This window comes from Mobula hypostoma, chromosome 1, assembly GCF_963921235.1.
Source record: "Mobula hypostoma chromosome 1, sMobHyp1.1, whole genome shotgun sequence".
Lineage (NCBI taxonomy): Eukaryota > Metazoa > Chordata > Chondrichthyes > Myliobatiformes > Myliobatidae > Mobula > Mobula hypostoma.
The window spans coordinates 108,681,111-108,698,130 of record NC_086097.1 but is presented as its reverse complement, the minus strand read 5'-3'; the positions used below and the strand labels follow the sequence as shown (position 1 = coordinate 108,698,130).

Below are 17,020 nucleotides of genomic sequence, written 5' to 3'. Positions count from 1 at the left end.
AGATCACATCCACTGCACTACCCTCATCTATATGCCTGGTCACCTCCTCAAAGAACTTTATCAGGCTTGTTAGACACAATCTGCCCTTCACAAAGCCATGCTGACTGTCCCTGATCAGACCATGATTCTCTAAATGCCCATAGATCCTATCTCTAAGAATCTTTTCCAACAGCTTTCTCACCACAGTCGTAAGGCCCACTGGTCTATAATTACCCAGATTATCCCTACTACCTTTTTTGAACAAGGGGACAATATTCGCCTCCCTCCAATCCTCCGGTACCATTCCAGTGGACAACAAGGACATAAAGATCCTAGCCAGAGGCTCAGCAATCTCTTCCCTCGCCTCGTGGAGCAGCCTGGGGAATATTCCGTCAGGCCCCAGGGACTTATCTGTCCTAATGTATTTTAACAACTCCAACACCTCCTCTCCCTTAATATCAGAATACTCCAGAACATCAACCTCACTAATATTGTCCTCACCATCATCAAGTTCTCTCTCATTGGTGAATACAGAAGAGAAGTATTCATTGAGGACCTCGCTCACTTCCACAGCCTCTAGACACATCTTCAAACCTTTATCTCTAATCGGTCCTACCTTCACTCCTGTCATCCTTTTGTTCTTCACATAATTGAAGAATGCCTTGGGGTTTTCCTTTAACCTACTCGCCAAGGCCTTTTTATACCCCCGTCTTGGTCTTCTCAGCCCCTTCTTAAGCTCCTTTCTTGCTACCCTATATTCCTCAATTGATCCATCTGATCCTCGCTTCCTGAACCTCATGTATGCTGCCGCCTTCCACCTGACTAGATTTTCCACCTCACTGGTCACCTATGGTGCCTTCACCCTACCATTCTTTATCTTCCTCACTGTGACAAATTTACCCCTAACATCATGCAAGAGATCCCTAAACATCGACCACACGTCCATAGTACATTTCCCTGCAAAAACAGCATCCCAGTTCATACCCACAAGTTCCAGCCTTACAGCCTCATAATTTGCCCTTCCCCAATTAAAAATGTTCCTGTCCTCTCTGTTAGCAAGACCAATGAGTTGATTGTGAACTTTAGGAAGGGGAAGACAGGTGACCATGCACCTGTCCTCAATGAGGGTTCAGTGGTGGAAAGTGGGAGCAACTACAAGTTCCTTGGTGTCAACATACAGGGCTCAAAATACAGATACAGCCATGAAGAAGGTACACCAGCATCTCTACTTTGTTAAAAGCTTAAAGAGATTCATCATGTCATTGAAGACTAACAAGGTTCTACAGATGTACAGTCGAGAGCATTCTGACTGGTTGCATCACTGGCTGACATGGAGGTTCCAATGCATAGCGTCACGAGAGACTGCAAAAGGTTGTAGACTCAGCCAGCTCCATCACGGGCAAAACCCTCCCCACTTTTGAGGACACCTTTAAGAGGCAGTAGCTCAAGAAGGTGGTATTCATTATTAAAGACTCGCACAATCCAGAAGCATCCTTCTCCTCATTACTACAACAGGGAAGAAGGTACAAGAGACTTAAAACACTGAACGTTTTAAAACGACACACATCAAAGTTGCTGGTGAACACAGCAGGCCAGCAGCATCTCTAGGAAGAGGTACAGTTGACGTTGTGTGCCGAGACCCTTCGTCAGGACTAACTGAAGGAAGAGCTAGTAAGAGATTTGAAAGTGGGAGGGGGAGGGGGAGGGGGAGATCCAAAATGATAGGAGAAGACAGGAGGGGGAGGGATGGAGCCAAGAGCTGGACAGGTGATTGGCAAAAGGGATATGAGAGGATCATGGGACAGGAGGCCCAGGGAGAAGGAAAGCGGGGGGTGGAAAACCCGGAGGATGGGCAAGGGGTATAGTCAGAGGGCAGAGGGAGAAAAAAGAGAGAGAGAGAAAGAATGTGTGTATATAAATAAATAACGGATAGGGTATGAGGGGGAGGTGGGGCATTAGCAGAAGTTAGAGAAGTCGATGTTCATGCCATCAGGTTGGAGGCTACCCAGACAGAATATAAGGTGTTGTTCCTCCAACCTGAGTGTGGCTTCATCTTTACAGTAGAGGAGGCCGTGGATAGACATATCAGAATGGGAATGGGATGTGGAATTAAAATGTGTGGCCGCTGGGAGATCCTGCTTTCTCTGGCGGACAGAGCGTAGGTGTTCAGCAAAGCGGTCTCCCAGTCTGCGTCGGGTCTCACCAATATATAGAAGGCCACATTGGGAGAACCGGACGCAGTATATCACCCCAGCCGACTCACAGGTGAAGTGTCGCCTCACCTGGAAGGACTTTCTGGGGCCCTGAATGGTGGTAAGGGAGGAAGTGTAAGGGCTCATGTTAATATTTAAAAACAGTTTCTTCCTCTCCACCATTACATTTCTGAATAGTCCATAAAATTATGAACACTATTACTCATCTTTAAGAGATCACAGAAACCAATCTCCCTTTCATTGACTCTGCCTAGACTTCTCACTTCCATGGCTAAACAGCCAACATAATTAAAGACCCCACCCACCCCAGAAATGTTCTCTTCTCTCTCCTCCATTAGGCAGAGATAAAAAAAAATCCCGAAGGATAAAACCACCAGGGTCAAGAACAGATTTATTCCACTATTATAGGACTATTGAATACTTCCCTAGTAAAATAAGATGGACTCTTGGCCTCACAGTTTATGTTGTTGTGACCTTGCACCATACTATCTGCCCGCACTACACTTTCTCTGTAACTATAGCACTTTTTTGACATTTTGCTATTGTTCTATTCTCTGTTCTACTCAACACACTTATAATGAATCGATTAGTATGAACAGTTTGCAAGACAAGTTTTCACTGTACCTCAGTACATGTGACAATAATAAAACAAGTTAAATGTCATTAGTGAGACTTGGTTGCACGAGGGGCAGGACTGGCAACTCAGTATTCTGTAGTTCTGTTGTTTTAGACCTGACAGAGTGGGAGGCATTACTAGTCAGGGAAAATACTGCTTCGTCAGGACAGACTGGAGAACTCAACTAGTGAGGTGTTATGGGTGGCAATAAAAAATGAGAAAGGTATGACCACATTAATAGGGCTATATTACAGACAATCCAACAGTCCGAGGGACTTGGAGGAACAAATTTGTAAAGAGATCACAGACCGCTGCAAGAAATGTAAGGCTGTTATAGTAGGTGATTTTAGCTTTCCACATATTGACTGGGAATCCCGTACTGTAAAAGGACTAGATGGGATAGAGATTGTCAAATCTGGTCGAGAAAGTTTCCTTCATCAGTATGCAGAAGTCCCAACAAGAGAGAGTGCGATACTGGAACTGCTATTAGGGAATGAGACAGGGCAGGTAACAGAAGTTTGTGTAGGGGAACCCTTTGCATCCAATGACCACAAAGCCATTAGTTTCATAGAAAATATGTCTGGTCTGTGGGTTAATATTCAATTTTGAAGGTAATGGAAATGATCTGGCAAGTGTGGATTGGGACAAGCTGTTTTCTGTCAAAGGTGTACTTGGAAAGTGTGAGGGCTTCAAATATGAAATTTTGAGAGTACAGAGCTTGTATGTGCCTGTCAGAATAAAAGGTAAGTATAACAAGTGTAGGGAACTTTGGTTTTCTAGAGATATTGAGGCCCTGGTTATGAGAAAAAAAGGAGCTTCATAGCAGATAATGCAAGTAGGAACAAATGAGGTGCTTATGGAGTACAAAGATGCAAGAGAACGCTTATGAAAGAAATCAGGAAGGCAAAAAGGCGGCATGACAAGATGAAGGAGAATCCTAAGGGATTTTACTGGTACATGCAGCCTGGGGAAAAATACACATGCAAGACAACAAATACTTTTTCGTGTATTAAATTCCTTTATCTGTTTTAGATGTTTTATTGCAGAAAGAGGGTATCAAAATAAAATCGACAAAATAAATAAGAAAAACAGTTCCCGCTATTACATTCTCATCTTAACTTCAGACTACACCCTTGTTACGTATGCATTACGAAAATAACTAAAACAAAATATACAAAACCAATACGGTAGTGGCAATTCTAAAAAACAATACAAACAACATTAGAATCCCACCAACCGTGTACATTATACACATTGAAAATATGAATAAATACATCTCATCTCACTAAGAGATATACTCACATAAAACATAGAACAATACAGCACAGTACAGGCCCTTCAGCGCATGATGTTGTGCTGACCTTAAAACCTACTCTAAGATCAATCTAACCCTTCCCTCCTATATAGCCCTTCATTTTTCTATTGTAGGGTAATGTGTGTGTTCATCCATCGTCGACATCGATGAGGACCTTAACACCATTGTGATGGTGTCAAGACTAGTACGTGATTTGGATTTAAGTGAGGGAGCATTGCGCAGCGTCAGCCTCACCCTCTCTTCCCAATTCCCATCTGGATCCAGTGGCAAGACAGAATCGAGACAGCTGGAGATGGGACTAGGCGCAGTGGATGACCAGGACGTCTTCTGCGCCTTGTCCTGCTCTAAACGTTCCACAACGCTTGCAGAGACCGCCTTCTTGACTGTTGGACCTTCCACTGGTCTCGTCCGCTCAATCCGCCAGAGTCTGTCTTCACATGCTGGGATAGACAACTCCCTATCTCACCGAGGGTTTGAGACCTGTCGGCTACCCTCACCTGGTTTAGCCGGCTTGTTGAAGCCGTTGCCCGGGGTGTGGCCACTGTCACATGCAAACAGCTACGGGGAGCCACAGGTGGGAGCCACAGGTGGAGTGCCAGGTGGGGACCAAAGATGGACTAACCGCCCTGAAATGGATGCGACATGTTCCCCCACCAGAGGTGCTACCCCTCCCTGACACCCCATACACCCCTAGAGTAATGTAATAGGTGACAGATGACACAAATTGTTCATAATTTAAACTGTTCTACATAATTCATAATTGCCTTCATTGAGACAGTGTCTGGCATAATGACATCAGTGAAAGGCGACTGCTTTTGGTTGGTTTGTAATGGAAGTAAAGGGCTCTGGCTTTTGTTAAGCACGTAAAACGACTTAGGCGATCCCGGAGTTACTAAACAACACACTGTAACTTGAAGCTGCGCCATTTTGGGAGTAGCATGCTACCATGTGGATTGCACAGGCTGAAGCCCATTTCACACTGCAAAAAATCACCACGAACAATACCAAACTATACTGTAGCATCACTAAATAGTTCCACTGTAGCCAGAGTGGTGAGTCTGCTAGAACCACCTGCACATGATAAATAGGTCACTCACATTTGACACACATATGCTTAACTTCCAAACACATATAGGCTAGACCTTGAAATGAGTTCTCCTCGCTCACGCTGGTAGGCCAATTAAGGAACTTAGCAATCGTGCTGTCTAGCACTGATCAATTTACTCACAAAAATCTTTCCTCACCAAACAACAGGAAGCAAAGAGTGGGAATAAACGGGACCTTTTCAGAATGGCAGGCGGTGACTAGTGGGGTACCGCAAGGCTCAGTGCTGGGACCCCAGTTGTTTACAATATATATTAATGACTTGGATGAGGGAATTAAATGCAGCATCTCCAAGTTTGCGGATGACACGAAGCTGGGTGGCAGTGTTAGCAGTGAGGAGGATGCTAAGAGGATGCAGGGTGACTTGGATAGGTTGGGTGAGTGGGCAAACTCATGGCAGATGCAATTTAATGTGGATAAATGTGAAGTTATCCACTTTGGTGGCAAAAATAGGAAAACAGATTATTATCTGAATGGTGGCCGATTAGGAAAAGGGGAGGTGCAACGAGACCTGGGTGTCATTATACACCAGTCATTGAAAGTGGGCATGCAGGTACAGCAGGCGGTGAAAAAGGCGAACGGTATGCTGGCATTTATAGCGAGAGGATTCGAGTACAGGAGCAGGGAGGTACTACTGCAGTTGTACAAGGCCTTGGTGAGACCACACCTGGAGTATTGTGTGCAGTTTTGGTCCCCTAATCTGAGGAAAGACATCTTTGCCATAGAGGGAGTACAAAGAGGGTTCACCAGATTGATTCCTGGGATGGCAGGTCTTTCATATGAAGAAAGACTGGATGAACTGGGCTTGTACTCGTTGGAATTTAGAAGATTGAGGGGGGATCTGATTGAAACGTATAAGATCCTAAAGGGATTGGACAGGCTAGATGCGGGAAGATTGTTCCCGATGTTGGGGAGGTCCAGAACGAGGGGTCACAGTTTGAGGATAGAGGGGAAGCCTTTTAGGACCGAGATTAGGAAAAACTTCTTCACACAGAGAGTGGTGAATCTGTGGAATTCTCTGCCACAGCAAACTGTTGAGGCCGGTTCATTGGCTGTGTTTAAGAGGAAGTTAGATATGGCCCTTGTGGCTACAGGGGTCAGGGGGTATAGAGGGAAGGCTGGGTTCTGAGTTGGATGATCAGCCATGATCATAATAAATGGCGGTGCAGGCTCGAAGGGCCGAATGGCCTACTCCTGCACCTATTTTCTATGTTTCTATGTAAACCTGGGAAAAGCATTCAAACATCGTCCCTTCTAGAACATGGCAACTCTTCGTTCTACTCCACCCATGCAAAATGACACCACCTTTTTCTCTTAAAGGCACAGGAAGCTATTGTAGCATTAGTGCACTTTAACAATAAAAAATGATATTCAACAGTCACCTGGTTACATACATTAAGAGCAAGATGATTGCTAGTGATAAATTTGGTCCTCTGGAAGACCAGAATGGTAATCCATGTGTGGAGCCTAAACAGATGGGATAGATCTTAAATGCATTCGTTGCATCCGTATTTACTTGGGAGACAGACATGGAGTCTTTAGAAGTGAGGCAGAGCAGCGTCAACTTCATGGACCCTGTACAGGTTTATAGTGGAGGAGGTGTATCCTACCCTGAGTCAAAAAAGTATGGGTAAATCCCCAGGGCCTGATAAGGTGTTTCCTCAGGAAGTGCAGAAATTGCAGGGGCCCTAGCAGAGATATTTAAAATACCCTTAGTGAAAGGAGAGGTACCAGAGGATTGGAAGATAGCCAATGTTGTTTTGCTGTTTAAAATAGGCTCTAAACATAAACTAGGAAATTATAGGCTGACGAGTCTGACATCCACAACAAGCTGGAGGAACTCAGCAGGTCAGGCAGCATCCGTGGAAAAGATCGGTCGACGTTTCGGGCTGGAACCCTTCGTCAGGACTGTAGGGGGAAGGGGCAGAGGCCCTATAAAGAAGGTGGGGGGAGGGTGGGAAGGAGAAGGTTGGTAGGTTCCAGGTGAAAAACCAGTAAGGGGAAAGGGGAAGTCTGACATTAGTTCTGGGAAAGTTATTGGAAGATGTTCTAAGGGACCAGATGTACAAGTATTTGGATAGATGTGGACTGTTTAAGGATAGGCAGCATAGCTTCTAGGTCATATCTAACCAATCTTGTACAGTTTTTTGAGGAAGTTACCAGGAAAGTGGATGAAGGCAAGGCAGTAGATGTTGTCTACATGGACTTTCGTAAGGCATTTGACAAGATCCCACATGTGAGGCTGGTCAAGGAGGTCACTCGGTATTCAGGATGAGGTAGGACCAGCCAGGATAGGTCTTACACAGTGGACTGTAGGGCACTGAGGGATGTGGTAGAACAAAGGGATCTGGGAGTTCAGGTACATATGTACTATCTATGTATTGAGTACAGGAGATGGCGTGTTATGCTGAGGTTGTATAAGACGTTGGTGCGACCTGGGTTGGAGTATTGTGTGCAGTTTTGGACGCTTACAAACAGGAAAGACGTAAACAAGATTGAAAGAGTGCAGAGAAAATTTACAAGGATGTTGCTGGGACTGGAGGACCTGAGTTAGAAGGGAAGATTGAGTAGGTTAGAGCTGTATTCTTTGGAACGTAAGACGACAGAGAGGAGATTTAATAGAGGTATACAAAATTATGAGGGCTATAGCTAGGGTAAATGCAAGCTGGCTTTTTCCACTGAAGTTGGGTGGGACTACAATCTGAGGTCATAGCTTAAGGGTGAAAGGTGAGAAGTTTAAGGGGGACATGAGGGGAAACGTCTTCACTCTGAGGGTCGTGAGAGAGTGGTCCATGCAAGCTCGATTTCAATTTTAAGAGAAGTTTTGATAGGTTCATGGCTAGTAGAGATATGGAGGGCTATTGTCTTGGTGCAGGTCGATGGGAGTAGGCAGTTGAAATGGTTTCAATGTGGACTAGATGGGCCAAGGACCTGTTTCTGTGTTGTACTTCCCTAGGACTCTATGTAATAATGAGGTTTTATAAGGCCCTGGTAAGGCCACACTTGGAGTATTATGAGCAGTTTTGGACCTCTTATTTAAGAAAGGTTGTGCTGACTTTGGAATGGGTCCAGAGGAATTTTAAAAGAATGATTCTGGGAATGAATCACTTATCGTAAGAGGACCAATTGATGGTTCTGGGCCATTACTCACTAGAATTTAGAAGAATGATGGAGGATCTTATGGAAACCTATCAAATCTTGAAAGGCCTAGTTAGAGTAGATATGGAGAGAATGTTTCATCTGGTGGGGGAGTGTAGGACCAGAGGGCACAGCCTCAGAAAAGAGGGATGTCCATTTAGAACAGAGGTGAGGAGGAATTTCTTTAGCCAGAGGGTGGTGACTCTGTGGAATTCATTGCCACAGGCAGCTGTGGAGGCCAAGTCATTGAATATACTTAAGGTGGAGGTTAATAGGTTCTTGATTAGTCCGGGCATGAAGGGTAACAGGGAGAAGGTAGAAGAACGGGGTTGAGAAGGAAATGGATCAGCCGTGATAAAAAGGTGGAGCAGACTCAATGGGCCAGATAGCCTAATTCTGCTCCTATGTCTTATGGAATGAAGTCACAGCTTACCCTGCCACTCCCTTGCTCTTGGGTCCAAGCAACAATGTTGTAAATCTTCATTGCATCTTTTCCAGCTTGATAATGTCTTTTCTGTAACACAGAAGGAAAATCTACACATAATATTTCAGGTGCGGCTTCATCAATATCTTGCGCTTCCACGACTTAATATCCCAACTCTTATACTCAATGTGAAACGCTTTCACCACCCTGTTTCCCTGTGATGCCCCTTCCATGGAAGAATGTTCTTGTATTCCTTCATCCCTCTGTTGTACAGCACTTTTCAGGATCCTACTGTTCACTACGAAGAACTTCACAAAATGAAGCACCTCATACTTATCTGGTTGCCATTCCTCAGCCCACTTACCCAGCGGGTTAAGATCCCTTTCTATTTTGATAACCACTCCTACAACAGCACCTGTTTGTGTTATCTACAAACTTACCAACTGTGCCTTGCTCAAAATTCAAAGGACATTTATTATTTAAGTATACATACATTATACAACCTTGAGATTCATTTTCTTACAGGCTCAACAAAATCATTTATATAAATGACGAACAACATTTCAGGGTCTAGATCTGAACCCTGTTGTACCCAATAGTCACAGATGCCCACTCCAAGAAACACCCTATTCCCAACACCCTCTGCTTTGTACCATCAAACCAATATTGTATCCACTTCACTATTGCTGCTCTTCCTGGATGCCATGTGACCTAACCTTCCAGGCTAGCCCTCCATGTGGGATCTTACCAAAAGCCTTACTAAAGACATAGCTTGTCCAACCACTCCCTTGTTATTGTTATTATGTCTTCAAAGAACTCTATTAGATTTGTGGGACATGATTTCCCACGCACTAAGCAGTGCTGACTATCCTAATCACTCCTTGTCCATCTAAGTACTGATAGCCGCTGTCCCTCAGTATCTCCTCCAGTAACTTGCCCACCATTGATATCAGGCTCACTGGCCTGTAGTTCTCTGGCTTGTCTTTGTTGCCATCTTTAAATAACAGCATAATATTAGCCAGTCTCTAGTCTTCAGGAACTTCACCCATGGTTAAAGAAGATACAACTATCTCTGTAAGGACCTCAACAATTTTGTCCTCAGCTTCCCACACAATCCAAGGATGCACTTGGTCAGGCAGAGGGAATTTATCAACCTTCATGTGCTTTAGGATCGCCACTACCTGCTTTTTGTTAATTTAGAAATGGTTCAAGACATTGCAACTAATTTGCTTCAATGTCTTAACTTCCATGGTCTTCTCCACAGTAAAAAAAAACTGATAAAAATGTTCTTTAAAAATGTCACTCGGTCTACAGTGGTTCCATACATAGATGGGTCATGCTGATCTTTAAGGGGGACCTATGCTCTCCCTAGTCCCCTTTATATTCTTAATAAATCTCTTGAAATTTTCCTTAAACTTGAATGCCAGATCCTGTTATGTTTCTGCCATCCTGATTTCCTGCTTAAGTGTTTTCCTACACTTCTTGTATTCATTCACTTGATCCTAATTGTCTAAACCTCACGTACTATACACTTTTTTCCTGACCATCTCATCCATCAGGACTTCCAAAACACGCAAGCTTTCCTTTCACCCCGACAAGAACCTGCTGTTGAACTGATATCACCATTTTAGAGCCTCCCACTTGCAGTCATCCCTTTACCCTCAAATACTGTCACCAAAATGACATCTTTAAGTTCCTGCATAGTGCCTAAGAGATTGACCTTGCACCTACTTACAACCCTTATTTGTGGACCAATTCTACCTTTCTCCAAAATAAACTAATGGAATTATGGTCATTGGCCCTGAAGTGCCCTCTCACTGATACACAAGTCACTTGCTGTACCTCAGTTTCTAAGAGGAGATTCAGTGTTACACCCTCTCTACTAGGGCCCTCTATATTTCGATTAAGGAAACTTTCTTGTACATATTAAATATTAAAGAGTTCCATACTGTACAAAACCTGTGCTCTGTTGGTGATCCAGTTAACATTAGGGAAGTTAAAATATTTATCACTTCTTGCTGTAAAGTAAAGCTGCTGAGAGAATTCTGAAAGCCTAAGCTCTGAAAACACTCCTCTCCTCAGCTATATAATGTATCTGGTTTTCAAAGCAGAGAGTCTGGAAATTAACTCTTTACCATAGATGGTTTCTGAGGTAGCACAGTAGTTAGCAAAACACCCATTATAGCCCCAGTGACCCGGGTTCAATTCCCACTGCTGTCTGTAAGAAGTTTATATGTCCTCCCTGTAACAATATTTCCCAAATATTGATTGGCATCTCCCCAGAGTGAGGGGTTTAGATGGGGTGGAGTTTGTTAGGTATGTTCAGGAAGGTTTCTTGACACAATATGTAGATAAGCCTACAAGAGGAGACGCTGTACTTGATCTGGTATTGGGAAATGAACCTGGTCAGGTGACAGATCTCTCAGTGGGACAGCATTTTGGAGACAGTGATCACAACTCTACCTCCTTTACCATTGCATTGGAGAGGGATAGGAACAGACAGGTTAGGGAAACGTTTAATTGGAGTAAGGGGAAATATGAGGGTATCGGGCAGGAACTTAGAAGCATAAATTGTAAACAGATGTTCTCAGAGAAACTTATGGAAGAAATGTGGCAAATGTTCAGGGTATATTTGCGTGGGGTTCTGCATAGCTATGTCCCAGTGAGACAGCGAAAGGATGGTATAATACAAGAACCAGGGTGTACAAAGGCTGTTGTAAATCTCGTCAAAAAAAAGAGCTTAGAAAAATTTCAAAAAAATAGGTAATGATAGAGATCTAAAAGGTTATAAGGCTAGCAGGAAGGAGTTTAAGAATGAAATTAGGAAAGCCAGAAGGATCTGGCAGACAGGGTTAAGGAAAACCCCAAGGCATTCTGCAAGTATGTGAAGAGCAAGAGAATAAGATGTAAGAGAATAGGACCAATCAAGTGTGACAGTGGAAAAGTGTGTATGGAACCGGAGGAAATAGCAAAGTTACTTTTTTTTTAAGATTATGAGGACACGCAGTCCTCTTTTATTGTCATTTAGTAATGTATGCATTAAGAAATGATACAACATTCCTCCGGTGTGATATCACAGAAACACAGGACAGACCAAGACTGAAAAACTAACAAAAACCACATAATTATAACATATAGTTACAACAGTGCAACAATACCATAACTTGATGAAGAACAGACCATGGGCACAGTAAAAAACGTTCAAAGCCTCTCGAAATACTTTGCTTCAGTATATACTACAGAAAAGGATCTTGGCGATTGTAGGGATGACTTACAGGGGACTGAAAAGCTTGAGCATGTAGATATTAAGAAAGAGGATGCACTGGAGCTTTTGGAAAGCAAGTTGGAAAAGTCACCGGGACTGGATGGGTTGTACCCCAGGCTACTGTGGGAAGTGGGGGAGGAGATTGCTGAGCCTCTGGTGATGATCTTTGCATCATCAATGAGGATGGGAGAGGTTCCAGAGGATTGGAGGGCTGCAGATGTTTTTCCCTTATTCAAGAAAGGGAGTAGGGATAGCCCAGGAAATTATAGACCAGTGAGTTAGCAAATTGATGGAGAAGATCTTGAGAGGCAGGATTTATGAACATTTGGAGAGGCATAATATGATTAGGAATAGTCAGCATGGCTTTGTCAAAGGCAGGTCGTGCCTTATGAACCTGATTGAATTTTTTGAGGATGTGACTAAACACATTGATGAAGGTAGAGCAGTAGATGTAGTGTATATGGATTTTAGCAAGGCATTTGATAAGGTACCCCATGCAAGGCTTATTGAGAAAGTAAGGAGGCATGGGATCCAAGGGGATATTGCTTTGTGGATCCAGAACTGGCTTGCCCACAGAAGGCAAAGAGTGGTTGTAGACGGGTTATATTCTTCATCGATTCCGGTCACCAGTGGTGTGCCTCAGGGATCTGTTCTGGTACCCTTACTCGTTGTGATTTTTATAAATGACCTGGATGAGGAAGTGGAGGGATGGGTTAGTAAATTTGCTGACAACACAAAGGTTGGTGGTGTAATGGATGGTGTGGAGGGCTGACAGAAGTTACAGTGGGACATTGATAGGATGCAAAACTGGGCTGAGAAGTGGCAGCCCAGGGTCTATGACCCTGTTGGTTTCCTCCCACATTCTAAAGACGTGCAGGATATTAGGTTAATTGGTCACATGGATGTAATTGGGTGGTGTGGGCTCATTGTTACTGTGCTGCATCTTGAAATAAAACAAGCAACTCGGAACTACACAGTAAATCTATTTTAATTATTACTCGCCATAAAATGTAGAAAAATGCAATTTAGTGAATACTGTAAAAGAGTTACCAATTCAGCAATTGGTCATTACTATCCACCAGGTGCAAGAACAGTTACCACCCCTCAACTATCAGGCTCTGAATAGAAGGGGATAACTACACTCACTTGCCCATCATTGGAATGCTCCTACAACCAATGACCTCACTCTAAGGGCTCTTCATCTTATTATGTATTGTTCTCATTATTTATTGCTATTTATTTATATTTGCATTTGCACATTTTGTTGTTTTCTGCACTCTGGTTGATCTTTCATTGATCTTGTTATATTTACAATTCTATAGATTTGCTGAGTATATCCCACAAGAAAATGAATATGGGTTGTATATGGTGACATATATGTACTTCGATAATAACATTTACTTTGAACTTTAAACTTCTGAACTTTGAAACAATTGACATTCAAATGTGTGAAAATCATCAAGTGAGATACAGTGGCATGCAAAAGTTTGGGCACCCCGGTCAAAGTTTCTGTTACTGTGAATAGCTAAGCGAGTAAAAGATGAACTGATTTCCAAAAGGAATAAAGTTAAAGATGACACATTTCTTTAATATTTTAAGCAACAACACTTTTTTTTATTTCCATCTTTTACAGTTTCAAAATAACAAAAAAGAAAAAGGGCCCAAAGCAAAAGTTTGGGCACCCTGCATGGTCAGTACTTAGTAACACCCCCTTTGGCAAGTATCACAGCTTGTAAATGCTTTTTGTAGCCAGCTAAGAGTCTTTCAATTCTTGTTTGGGAGATTTTCACCCATTCTTCCTTGCCAAAGGCTTCTAGTTCTGTGAGACTTTTGGGCTGTCTTGCATGCACTGTTCTTTTGAGGTCTATCCACAGATTTTCGATGATGTTTAGGTTGGGGGACTGTGAGGGCCATGGCAAAACCTTTAGCTTGCGCCTCTTGAGGTAGTCCATTGTGGATTTTGTGGTATGTTTAGGTTCATTATCCTGTTGTAGAAGCCATCCTCTTTTCATCTTTGGCTTTTTTACAGACAGTGTGATGTTTGCTTCCAGAATTTGCTGGTATTTAATTGAATTCATTCTTCCCTCTACCAGTAAATGTTCCCTGTGCCACTGGCTGATCGATCCACCCCTGTGCTTAACATTTGGAGAGGGGTTCTTTTCATGAAATTCTGCACCTTTTTTCTCCAAACATCTTTGCTCATTGCGACCAAAAAGTTCTATTCAAAAGGTTCAAAGGAACATCTAAACAAGGTAGGGCAGGCAGCATCTATAGGAAGAGGTACAGTCGGCGTTTCGGGCCAAGACCCTTCGTCAGGATCTCTTCTTTCAGTTAGTCCTGATGAAGGGTCTCGGCCCATAACGTCGACTGTACCTCTTCCTATAGATGCTGCCTGGCCTGCTGCGTTCACCAGCAATTTTTATGGGTGTTGCTTGAAATTCCAGCATCTGCAGATTTCCTCGTGTGAACATCTAAACAAGCCTGATGCATTTTAGGAACAAGTCCTGTGGACCGACGAAGTTAAAATAGAACTTTTTGGCTGCAGTGAGCAAAGGTATGTTTGGAGAAAAAAGGGTGCAGACTTTCATGAAAATAACCCCTCTCCAACTGTTAAGCACGGGGGTGGATCAATCATACTTTAGGCTTGTGTTTCAGCCAGTGACACAGGGAACATTTACTGGTAAAGGGAAGAACGAATTCAATTAATTACCAGCAAATTCTGGAAGCAAACATCACACCGTCTGTAAAAAAGCCGAAGATGTAAAGAGGATGGCTTCTGCAACAGGATAATGATCCTAAACACACTTCAAAATCCACAATGAACTACCTGAAGAGGCGCAAGCTGATGGTTTTGCCATGGCCCTCACAGTCCCCTGAATCTGTGGATAGACCTCAAAGAGCAGTGCATACAAAACCGCCCAAGAACCTCACAGAGCTAGAAGGCTTTGGCAAGGAAGAATGCATGAAAATCCCTCAAACAAGAATTGAAAGACTCTTAGCTGGCTACAAAAAGCATTTACAAGCTGTGATACTTGCCAAAGGGGGTGTTACTAAGTACTGCCATGCAGGGTGCCCAAACTTTTGCTTCAGGCCCTTTGCCTTTTTTGTTATTTTGAAACTGTAAAAGATGGAAATAAAAAAGTTTTCTTGCTTAAAGTATTAAAGAAATGTGTCATTGTTAACTTTATGCCTTTTGGAAATCAGTTCATATTTTACCTACTTAGCTATTCACAGTAACAGAAATTTTGACCAGGGGTGCCCAAACTTTTGCATGCCACTGCATATGCAATGGTTTAATTAGAGAGCACTTCACATCCTTAGGTTCTCTGTAGAATCTGATCCTAAAATCTAACCTTTTATTTCTTTGTTCTCCAGGTACAAATGCAGGATGTGTTGGAGGACCATATGTTGCAGCAGAGTAAGAAGGTGAGGATTTGTGGGATCCAGCTGCAGAGGACGACTGGGAAATAAGTGGAGAAATACAGCCAGCTTTTCTTGGGTTGTTTACAGAAGTAATGTTAGTATGAATTTTTAGTCAATAATGCCGAAGAAAGTATTTTAGTTTGTCAGTGCAGTTTATGTCTGCCATGTAACCAAGTACTCTTCACAAATTGTACAGAAACACTGTTCAGAACCCCTTTTGAGATTAAGTAACAGAATTAAAATGTAAAAGATTATGTCCTTCATGACATCATATACGGCAGGGATGGCCAACCTATGGTGCATGCACCAAAAGTGGCGCATTGGACGATTAGAAATGGCGCAATGAACAGTGGGAAAATGAGTTCTTATTTATAGCGGGTCCGTCAGGAAAACCGTTGTGCATTGTTTGTGAAAACACTTTCCCACGTAATAGAAGACATGATCTTAATATACACTATAAAACACAACATCAGACTGAAATGGAAGGAAAACTGAAGCTAGTGCTTGGGTCTGAGTTACGGAAAGAATATGTGATTAAGAAAAAGGAAGAAATCAAAAGAAGACAAAATATATTTGTTAGAAGTCTCATTAAGGTAAGTAACGTTTATCTTGTTTTTATATCAAATCAATATATGTAAAAATGCTAAATATGTCTATATTAACATTTTTACAAGAATTGAATGGGGGTACAAGAGTTGTATGGCACATCTGAACTTGTATGTGAAAAAATTGACACATGGAATGTAAAAGGTTGGCCACTCCTGATGTACAGTATTACAGAACAACATAGGAGCTTGGAAAGAAGGTCTTCTAGTCTCTCACAACTTACTGAAAAACATTTTTGGCCAACAGATGTTAACCAAATATCTTACTGAATGTGTTGCCTACAATACGGACTGTTGCAGCCTCAGTCAGGTAATGTCCAAGGTTCTGCCCACTCTCAGGATGAATTTCATTCTGTGATTGTTTACTGTACACAACATATTTGAATTGCCTTGGCAACCAAAAGTGAGGCCTCAGGAAAATAGGCACTATCTACTGACAATATGACCAATGATTTTGCTTCTAGAACAGAGTTAACTGGCTGCATCTGGGGAGGTGTTTGTCAGAGTTTGAGTCATGTAGAAATATGGTTGAGTAGTTGAGAGTGTCTACAAAGTGTGATTTCTTGTCAGGAAGCTTTGAGCAGTGTTAAGTGTGGCAGCGTTTGTGAAAGCTGGATATGAGAATGGATTGATGGGGTAAAAATATCTATCATAAAGGTACAGTTACAGAATCCTCAGAAAGCATGAATGAGATTGGACAAAGTCAGCATGTGTTTATGGCAGGGGAAGAGCTTAACAAACCTACTGGGATATAATTTGCACAATAGATAAAGGAGATCCTGAAGATGTGTATTTTGTCCATCAGGATGCTTTAGACAAAATCCCACATAAGAGATTAAGGCATATAGAATTGAGGGATAATGTACAGGCCTGGATTAATAACTGGTTAACAGGTAGGAAACAATGAGTGGGAATAAGCTAGTCTAGGTGGAGTCCTA

At 42.6% G+C, this 17,020-nt stretch overlaps 1 protein-coding gene across 1 annotated transcript in view; it reads left to right on the top strand.

Annotated features, from left to right (window-relative positions):
- The window catches only part of LOC134342710 (regulator of G-protein signaling 22-like), a 184,412-nt gene that overhangs the window by 149,364 nt on the left and 18,028 nt on the right, over positions 1-17,020 (top strand). Inside the window, exon 20 of the mRNA XM_063041199.1 lies at positions 15,430-15,480. Within this exon, the coding sequence (XP_062897269.1) occupies positions 15,430-15,480 (51 nt within the window). The remainder of the gene's footprint in view (positions 1-15,429; positions 15,481-17,020) is intronic.